This window comes from Austrofundulus limnaeus, unplaced genomic scaffold, assembly GCF_001266775.1.
Source record: "Austrofundulus limnaeus strain Quisiro unplaced genomic scaffold, Austrofundulus_limnaeus-1.0 Scaffold68, whole genome shotgun sequence".
Lineage (NCBI taxonomy): Eukaryota > Metazoa > Chordata > Actinopteri > Cyprinodontiformes > Rivulidae > Austrofundulus > Austrofundulus limnaeus.
Genome location: NW_013952470.1, coordinates 116536 through 127508, shown reverse-complemented (window position 1 = coordinate 127508; position 10973 = coordinate 116536). Strand labels below are relative to the sequence as shown.

The window sequence follows — 10973 nt, the reverse complement described above, 5'->3', positions numbered from 1 at the left end:
TACATACATACATACATACATACATACATACATACATACATACATACATACATACATACATACATAAACAAAATAAAATGATGCAGAATATATAAAAACACTAAACAGGAAGTCCAGGCTTTTATTTTGACGGGTCCCAGCCGGAAGCCGCGTCAGTAATCATCTTTAGCTCTACGGCCGGACGGAGCTCGTTATCGGCGCAGCGGCTCCGCACAGGCAGCAGGGGAACGCTTCGGGCTACTGGACAACTTTCAGAGTCTGCTATGACATCTCGCAGGTAAAGTGGAACATATATATTTATATTGTTTTGTTTTTAAAGTGTGAGTTGAACTGTCACGGAGCGACGCAGCAGATTTAAGCTAAACGAGCCCCGTTAAAACTGTCAGGGACTGCGGTCAGATTCACAGCTGAGGGAACCCAGCAGGCAGCCGGCTGGGGAGTCTGAACTTTCCCTGCTGGGATAAACACGCTCCTGCTTCACTGGTGAGGTTCCGAAAATTATCTCTTTTTTTTTCTCTTTTAAATTGTATCTTATCTCGTTTATATTAATCTTCATTCAAATTAAAATAAACCCTAGAAACTTTAATTCATTTAAGTTTGTCATTAACTTTTGTAAAAACAGATATGTTATTGTAGTTTACAATTTGTAGCTGGTAAACATTTATTTTTATTTCAATTTTGTGTTTAACTTTACCTTTTTGTCTTAGTTTTGTTTATTATGATAAATCAGAGGTTTATGTGTTAAATAAATGTTTCATTGTAATGTTTAAACTTTAAAATTTCCTCCAAATTATTGTTTTAAAGTAGAGACAATCCACTTTCTGACCCCTCTTAAATAAATAAGATTAAAATCAGTCACCTGGATTTATACATATTTACTTCAACATCCGTATTTGTAGTTATTATAATGTTTTTTTATTATTATTACTTCTTCTTAAATAGCTATTTTGCACAACTTTACACCAGTATCAGACTCAAATCTACAGGTTTTCTTTGGCCAGTACCCTAAAATCTGGGCAACCATGTCTGATTACATCAATTGCTTAGAAAAATAAAAACTAATCCAAACTAAAGTGCATCTTCATTTTCCTAACTGGCAATTTTAAAAATATGTAAAGGAATGGCCAATACCAACTTACTAACGTTGACTGGCCAATTATTTGGTCCATCTTGATCAGAACAAGTCAATGATGGTGGAAAAAAACTCTCCCATTAAGTGAGAATCCTATTCTTTTGGTGTTTTAGAGAAGACTTTATGTGCAGTTTTCTTTAAAAATTCAAGATAATGGTAGTAGTAGTAGTAGTAGTAGTAGTAGTAGTAGTAGTAGTAGTAGTAGTGCTTTTAAAAATATATTCATTCTTCATGTCATTTGTTTTCAAAAGTGGACTAAAAGGACATTTCTCTGCAAAGTGACCTCAAACAGTCCATCAGTTTGTCTCCTGACCATTATGCCTGATGTTCACTAAAAAAAAAAAGTTGCAGCGTTGACAATCACAGAGTTTACAGTTGATACAAACTGTCCACTTTTATACAGGTGGAAAAGGTGTCGGGTCACGAACCGCTTGTAGCGCAATCCTTGTCTTTGTGCACTTTACCTGTGTTATAGTGATACAATTAAGCTGAGGATAAAAGACTTGGGAAAAAAGAAAACTCAGCAGTGATGCTTTTTCTCTTTGGCTTTTTAAAGTTTGCAAAAAAAATCAATAGGGCAGCATGATTTTATAAAATCTTGCGATGGCGATAATATTTGTAAACRTKRTGACGATATCAGGCACAATATGTCTTTTTTTCCCCTCACTTTCTAATCAGTACTATTCTACTTTATGTTACCTTTAGCATTTTTGGCAATGTCATTTGTATCTGGTGTGAGCTTTTGCTGCCGTGACACTCTTTCCTACTGGCTAAATATCGAGTAGTATTAAAAAAAGCAATTTCAAAACTCTTCAAATAGTCAACAATTCTTGACACCTAGCAGTGCTTTCCACTATGAATATTGCCCACACTGATAATGCGATGACAATATATTTGCGATATATTGTGCAGAAAAATTGGACCAAAAATAAAAAACGAAAAAAGTGACAATTTTCTTTTGCAAAGTAGGGCCCAAAGGTGTTTAGCATGTGGTATATAATGGCAGTAATGTTTCCACCAAAGGTGTGCTGAGTAAAAAGAATTAAACTTCATGTAAATTACAATAAACAAAATGTCTTACAATAACCATCATTTCAGTAATCCTCCATTTTCCTGATAGAATTCAGCTTATGGTTCCATTTTACAAATACTTGTGAGCTTTATATGAAAGACTTGTGAGCTGACTGAGGACCAGGTGCTGAGTTTCCTCGGGGATCAGCACCACCAGCAGATCAGAAAAGGAGAAAATGCTGAGGTCGAGTAAAAAGTTGTTTTCATCTGCTACTTTCCATGGTTAATCACTGGTTGGAACATGTATGACTGCTGCTGCATGGCTCACTTTGTGCTTCATGGGCTGAAATACCACAGAGGAAGCATATATAAATAGGGACTGACATTAATTTAGAAAAAAATTGTGGGGGGTATATTTTATTCTTACCTGCTTGTAGGGTGATTAGTGCACTCTGTTGGATATCACTTGTGATACTGTTCCCATTAGATTGCATCTTTCCTACACAAGAGGTCATTTTAAGTTTTCGCTGACCCTGATTTGATTTGATTTATTTATTTAACAGGAAAAGATTATTAAAAATCAAGCCTGACTCAGCATAATTGCTGTTTTACAGCACGTTCCTGTTCTGCAGCACATAAAACACTCAGAAWTACAGCATCACAATCACATCATTATACACCATAGACACAAAGACAAACAAGCATACCAAATTTCAGGAAGGCAGCATTTGCAAAATAGGACGTCTAAATATGGGCACAACAAAAAGTGTCCAGCAGATGGCAGACAAGATTCTTCTTAAAGGGCTGTAGTTTTGAAATGGACTTTATGTTTTGAGGAATGTCATTCCATGCTTTAGTATAAACATAGAAGAAAAACCTCTGGCCTTAACAGTTTTTAAAAGTTGGTAATATCAGTGCTCATATTTAGACGTCCTATTTTGCAAATGCTGCCTTTTTGAAATTTGGTATGCTTGTTTGTCTTTGTGTCTATAGTGTATAATGATGTGATTGTGATGCTGTAATTCTGAGTGTTTTATGTGCTGCAGAACAGGAACCTGCTGTAAAACAGCAATTATGCTGAGTCAGGCTTGATTTTTAATAATCTTTTCCTGTTAAATGAATCAAATCAAACCAGCCCAACCGGCAAGTAGGGCTGTGTATTGGCAAGAATTTGGCGATACGATACATATCATGACAGAGGGGTCACGATACGATATATCCCGATATATTGCGATACTATAAGCAAGGCAATATATTGTGATTTTTTTTGTCCAAAAATTCTATTAAATAAAGAACTCTTACTGAAAAAAAAGAAAAAGAAGAAAAGCTAATGTTTACTTACAATGCTAATGCTACCCTTACTCTGTGGCGCTCAAAAGGTAGAGGAGCCAAATGGTTGGCTCACTGCTGCCAACTAGTGGTCAGAGGCTGAACTACAACATAAAAATGAACGGTTGGCAGGGAAGTTGACATTTTAAACATTAATTAAAAATCGATACAGGGCTTTAGAATATCGATACAGTATCGGGAAATGAAATATCGCGATATTTCAGTGTATCGATATTTTCTTACACCCCTACCGGCAAGGTAGATGATATTTACCAAAGTTAGGATAACTTATGGTCGATGCTTGTATACACGCCATAGGACGCTTGTGTGCTGTTGTTTTTCGAAAATGATGTCCGTCATTTGCGTCTTTCATCTTCTGTTTATGTAGCATACAGAGTAACAGCAACACTAAAGTTGAGGTAAATTTGGTCAAAAACAGACCTGCAGATGCCTGTAAAGCCAAATGGGATGTATTTTCCTCTGCCGCCACCGCCGCCATCTTCACTCTGAATGTTTTCATGCACAGCAATATTTTCCAATTAACCACCAGTGGAATACTGTTGGTGTGTGTTGGCTCATTTTCTTTTCACGCTTAGCTTTGCTAAAGAAACCACTGACCCTGAGTTTTCTGATTACCTTCATAAGGTCATATTCTGAAAACTCTTTCAAACATACCCTGTAAAGTCTTCTGATCCTGATTGATATGTACAGCTTTAAAACCCAACCATAATGCTGAATCCTGCTGGAGTTTGGTTTTTTTATGAYTTACACTGCAGAGTTAAAGCTTTCAGCTGCAGGACAACAGAGGAAAACCCAGTTAAAGTGCTGTTTTATTCCATATGTGTGTAATTATGAGTTTGGATGGATGCAAACAGATTGGTGGGGAGGATAAAGCACTGATCGGACTTTTCCTCTTGCACATAAACAAAAAAATTAATAAATGAAATGCTTATCATATCATAGCTTGATGAAAATAATATCCTTTTTAAAATAAAGGTGAATACACACCAATAGTATGCTTCAAAAATGTTATATATTTCCTCATTTCTCTTCTATTTTTAGTTTAACTTGATAAACTTTTTTAAAACATATTAAGTTTTTGGGGGAATTGGTAATACTTTAACTGTTTCTATTTTTACTGGTTGATTGTTATTTACACATCGACCTGTCTGCTGTTATGCAAGAATGTTCCCGTTTGGGGAAACTTGCATGTTTGCCTTGGAAATCGCTGCTGGTTCTCGGAAATGGCATCGATACAGAAGTGTTAAAGATTTGCCAAGCCTGAGTGGTTACCTAATAAGAGCCCCCTACGCCAGCTTATGGTTCCAGATGATAGTTGTATATCTTTCACAAGGAGGTCCTATAGAACAGCTGGAGTGCACAAAAACCACGTGACCATGCAATTGGCTGGTGAAGCTAACGGCTAACGCTAAACGGGCAAGAGTCTGGATTTCCCATTACTGTACATGTTGGTGACAGAGCAGAAAAAAAGGACTGACGATGTAGAAATCATTAAAACTATTAATAATAATATTAATTCAATTATGATTAATATTGTACAGTTTATATAATCTATCTAATGTTTTAAATAATCTCAGAAAAGCTGTTTGTGTTATGGATTTATTAACAGAAGATAAACAGGAAAACGTCTCGTTTCACAACACAAGTCAGCAGATTTGATCTTATTTAGCTCAATGTGATCCGAGCAGAACGTAATGTAACAGTTTAAAATTAAATTAATCTTATAAAGTCGATATAATCACTGTTATTTATTGAACTGGTTAACAGATATTAGCTTGTGGAGCATATATACAAAGTGTAGATCTGTTGAATCATGTTACAATTTAACACAAACTATTAAATATTACTTTGTCCTCTGATTAATATTTAGACCTACAGAGTGTAAAATAATATTATAAATGTGAGGATTTTTAGGTTTCTGTTAGAGGAACCTGACATGTTGAGAAGAAGGTTAGCTAATAGAGACAAGTTTCATCCCATAACCAGAGAATATTTTCTAACTGTTGACTGGTAAATATAAATATTCTTATTTTTTATGACAGTAAGAAGAAATAATAAATATACTTTATTATTAGCTGAAGTCATCATTTGTCAACTAGCTAAAGTCTAAGAGTTACAGGCTGACTTCAGGTCTGGTTTAGATCATTGTTATTTATAAATTATATATTTTTCTGGTATGTATCTGCTGTTTGACATGATTGTTGAATGAAATTAACATAATTATTAATTTATTGTAAAAACATGACCGATAATCTGTGAAACAGATCCAGTTCAGCTGCTGTTTATCTTTTAGTTTCTATGGAGGCTGTGAGCTGTTGCCCTTTTAGGTCGCCATTTTTGCTCCTCCGTGCTGTCACAGACGCTACCAGTGTACGGTATGGATGGGACTCAGTCTTGTGATAAAGTCTATGATTTTTCATCGCATTTGCTGCTGCAGCCCAGCCTCATTTGTAACTTACAGTCTTTTCTACAACATCTCTAAAAAAACCACTTGGTGCCAACGATGACCCACCCAGAATGGGTACAGTGTAGGATGGTCGAAGGTGGTGAGATGTATTTCTAGTATGAAACCAAGTGAGATCAAAACAAAATCTTATGCAGTGAGGTTGCAACTCTACGCCCCCAACTAAGCCTTTAATTTTGTAYTAATCAAACCTGAATGTGAATATGTGAAACGGCAGTGGGAGCTTGTAGTTTTGTGCATTTTGGACGATTCAATGCATCTGGACTTCACTTGTTCAGGAGGGAAGTCGGTCCATCCTGCTGCATTTCTACTCACTCACTCTTACTGATGCAAATTAGTGCATGAATTTCCCATCATTATGTTCAAAATAATGTATTTGAAATTCAAACCCTGCTTCAGTTTGGACCATGTTTGTTTAATTAACCGATGCTCCTGTCAGCAGTAGCATTGGTGACTCAAAATGGCCGCTGCTCCTCCACGTCGAGAGGAGCCAGTTGAGGTGGCTCGGGCATCTAGTTAGGATGCCTCCTGGACGCCTCCCTGGTGAGGTGTTCTGGACACGTCTCACTGGGAGGAGGCCCAGAGGAAGACCCAGGACACACTGGAGSGACTATGTTTCTCGGCTGGTCTGGGAACGTCTTGGGATTCCCCCGGATGAGCTGGCCTAAGTGGCTGGAGAGAGGGAAGTCTGGGTCTCTCTGCTTAGACTGCTGCCCCCGCGACCCGACCCCRGATAAGAGGAAGAAAACGGACGGACTCAAAATGACAGAAAATAGGCAAAAATTTTCTTGCAGTCTTACTAAATCCTGAGTGTTGGTGACTGTAGTCTATTTTTGTGTGCATTGCTCATAAAACTGTAGCCTTGGCTGTGCATATGATTTTGGCAGTGTCTCAATTCATGGGTTGCAGCCCACATAGACTACGGCCCACGATGGCCCCACCCTATGTAAGCCATAGGCTGCATAAAAAGCAATGAAATGAGATAGTCTAGTCTACGGATGACATGTTTGCGTGACAACACGCTGCCCCACTACCATGGTGTTGTGTTTTATATCACTTTTATATCACATGCCTTCAGTTATCGGTACAACTTCTCAAAATTCTATATTATTAAAATGTTACACTTAACAAAAGAAAAAAATATATATATATGGGTTTAGCTCCAGCAACAGTTCTTGTTGTTGCATTTTATTTAGCATCTCATTGTAGCATAAATTTCATCAACTAAGTTGCTACAGTTACATGTAAAAGCAAGTACTTTGGTGGTCTGTGATAATTTTCCAAAAAATAAATAATTAACTCCGCCATCTTCATTTTTCTGTTAAGTTTGCTGATGGCGCAATGAATCCTGGGATATTGTTGGCATTGTAGGGTACTCTGATGCAGCCTGTGTTATCGTGGGTTTTGTTGGCTGCTTGAGTAGGTGCCTACAAATTGGGACAGCCTACGACGTGCGGCAGTGATGTAAGCTGCAGACAAATTTGTGCTCTACATTGTCTGAACCCCTGAACTGAGACACAGCCTTTGTTATTCACTGCTGCAGATATTATGCTCACCTCGGCTTGCTTTGTCACACTCAAAATCATATTTATTGGTGAAAGTCTGTAAAAGAACATGCAAGAAATTTTTCTCTGCCTGGAGACATCAGGCTGGTGTCTCTCAGGTTGCATAGAAAACCTAAAGTAAAACAAATACTTGTACAATAAAGCACATTTACAGATATTTCATATTTGTACCCAGCATGGCAGCCACTTCCAAATTTATGATTTAATCTGCTAGAGTACATATTTGAAATGAAGATGGACAGATTTAGACCAGATTTTAAGAGTAATTCTTCAGCATGAATATGGTGTTTAGACTGGGACATTTGATGGTTTCTGTTTCATGCAAGAGTTTAAATACAGCTCTAGTGCTGTTGTGACTGGTTGGAAAGACCAAAACATTAAGAGAGAGAGAAATATCTGAAATGAGCGGTGTCTTTGATGGCTATGTAGACCTGTTTCACAAATCTGACTTTTTGAGTGTTAAAAACGGAAAAGTTTGGGAACTCCTGGCTTAAATAAAACTCCCTGTTTCAGGAAGGATTTTAGTTCACCGTTATACTGGGAAGGGTTGTAGTTTCCACATATTTTGTAGTCATTGTCTTTGTATTGAAGCAGCTGAGTCATAGAGGAACCATTTGTACTGTCCCTCATTGTTATTCAGTACAGCAGTGTTAATGTGTTGGAGTTCAGTGTGGGCCTCGAGTAAGACGTAATCATGAATCACTTTATGATGCTTTTTGCATTTCTCTTTTACTACTTTACTGCAGACCTTCCATTAATGGAAACCACCTCTGTTCTGTATTGTTCACGGAACGGGCCTCATCTGTCGCTGAACGTCTTTGGACCAGCTGAGAGCAGTGAGTCAGTTTTTAACGATAAGCTGTCAGGAAAACAACAACCCATGTGGAGGAAAAAGATAGCACTGCAAACGTTTCCCCGAGCGCTCTGAACCCACTGTTTTTTGTTTTTTTTAGTTACTGTTGCACATTTGGTTCATTTGTTTGAACACAATATACAGACATTGTGGGAGACCAAACATCTCATCTGAACCAGCTGCTCCAGTGGCATTAGATTTTTTTTTTGCAGGTTACAATTATATGCTGTCTTAGGTTTATTTATTTCATGGGTTACATTCTTCTCTAAGCTGTGTTGCTGTTTCTGCGTCGTTTATACTTGATTCTGATTATTACAGACACTAAGTTACCGGCAGCTTTGGTTGCCAGAATTTTATTGTAAAATGTTCTGTACAGTGTAAAATGCGTCACGGTATACTGTACTTTTCGTGGCAACTATAAATTTTGCTGTGACGAGCTGTTGTTTTTGTTTTTTTCATGGTAAATTATTGAGGAAAACAATCCATTTTAAAAATCTGAATATGGTAATTTGTGTTAAAAACATTCTATAACACTGAATTTTCTCTCAGTAATAAATATAATGCAACTGTAAGACACGATACATGACTTTATTTAAAATTCAAATTAACAATAAAGTGCTGGCAGCTGTTTTTTGCCAGAATTTACCATTTAAAAAATAGTGACATTGTAGCATGCATATATATTTAGAGAAGTTAAGTAATAAAAATAAATAAATTATCGACTTTCTGTAAACTTAGATTTAAAATTCAAATTCATTTAAGAGTTTAAGGCATTTTTGCAAAAAATACCTTGCATAATCCATTAAATCTTCTTAAGCGTCATGCAAAACAGAATGAAAAACAAAACAATTCTCATTAGCCGAGTTAAGATCTTTATTTTCTGCGATTGATGAGTTCGTTGTGAGAAATAATGCTCTCTTGTAGTTTGTCCATTTGTGCCAAATCTCTTGAGCTGTACAGCATTTTTCTAAAAAGTGTAAAAGACTGAAAGTTATTTATTAACCAATGATGACACTTTTACTCGTTGTTGCAAAAGTCCTGTTTACCTTATGCAAATACAAAAAGCCACAAGCCCTCCTAAACCCTGAGGCACGAGGCATTTCTGCTTGTTTACTTTTGTAATTATACGGTCATTTTCTGTGCGCAGAAGAAGTTTGTTTGTGCTGTGTGATTAGCTATCACCTAAGGAGGCTGCCTKGAGCTACACAGACAATTAGACCTTGTAGTGATCCAGGGTGAGGGGGGAAGGTTCTCAGCTTCTGTAAATATAGCTCAGATCATCTGCAAGGCTAATAATAACTGTTGCATTGCCAAAACCCACACCCAGGGGCTTGAATGTGACTAATATAACCCCAGCAGAGGCTTTAATGCCACGCTGCGGCTGCTAAGTATATCACCTTTTGTCAGCAAGCCTAGACAGGCCTGCTTTAAATAGCCGAGCGYGGCTATATTGAACTTGAGACATTATGTAAGAGGATAGAGCGGTGGCTGGATGCACAGTAGGGCTGTTTTCCTTCAACCGGCCCGAGGCACCCTGCAGCTCCCCCTCTCCATTTCATTCAGCTCTTTCCTGCTGACGTCCCCTTAGATAAGAAACGATCTAAGTGAGAGTGTCTCCTTTTTGTTTCTATCGCTCTTCTCTCTGCTGCCCAGGGCCAAATGCAGGGAAATGGGATGCCTGCTGGTTGTCAAAGGGAATCCTATTCTTGGAAAGCCCTGAGTCATTCTTGCTGCCGCAGTCTTGATCTGAAGAAGGGAAGGAAGGGAAGGCCAGGAAAATGGATGAGGTCGAACAGGAGGAGTTTTAAGAATAAGCGGAAATAAAACAGCAAGGTTTAGATCTTTGCAGTACTTTGATTTAATAATCACCCTGAAAAGCAAAGATGGGGAATAATGGTAGTTTTTTACATATTAAGCTAAAATTTGACGTGGTAGTCACTGAGAGTCAGCCTCAGCACAAGGAGCATTTATAATACYTGACCAAAATTTACTAAAACTCTGCTGAAACCTGGCAACATACATTCCTTCAAGAAATGCTAAGCCTCTTTTTTTTATAATTTTTTTTAATAGTACTACAAGTCATTAGGATTTTTTTAAGGGTGCGTTAGTATAAAAAGTTGTGTTACAAGATCACTTTGTTGCTTTTATAAATGCACAGAGGGCCATCAGTGTCAAACCAACAAAAAAAAAATGAAGTTTTTGATTACAGAACACAATAAGGTACTGAAGCTTGCAGGGATGTGATTCTACCAGCATGTTTTTCACATAACACATACTGCTTGGATGTATTAAATCTGGGTCATAGCACTGGTTAGAAGCAATAGTGGTTTGGGTGGTAAATATGACATTTAAATACTTGCAAGCTAACAGCTTTTATTTCACTGGGTCTACGCAGCTTTGTTTTCACATGCAAGTTAACCATTAAATAAAGTGTCACGCTCACACAAAGGACAAACACATTTGTCCTGCTCTAAACACACAACCTTATCACTGCAGATCTCAGTAAGATTTTCTAGAAAACCTATCAGTAACTTCACCACCGGTGTTGCATAAGTAACATTTTTTTGAGAAAAAAGAGGGTTTTCTAAAAAAAATATT

General features: G+C 37.3%; 1 protein-coding gene across 4 annotated transcripts in view; it reads left to right on the top strand.

Moving 5' to 3' along the window:
• Positions 1-171: 171 nt before the first annotated feature.
• Positions 172-10973, top strand: part of ptpn11b (protein tyrosine phosphatase non-receptor type 11b) — a 73620-nt gene continuing 62818 nt past the window's right edge. For all 4 annotated transcript variants that reach the window (XR_001310375.1, XR_001310376.1, XM_014010334.1 and 1 more), the window contains exon 1: positions 172-277. Coding sequence is in view for 2 of the 4 variants with exons in the window: in XM_014010334.1 (XP_013865788.1) it covers positions 264-277 (14 nt within the window). In the remaining 2 variants the exon portion in view is untranslated. The remainder of the gene's footprint in view (positions 278-10973) is intronic.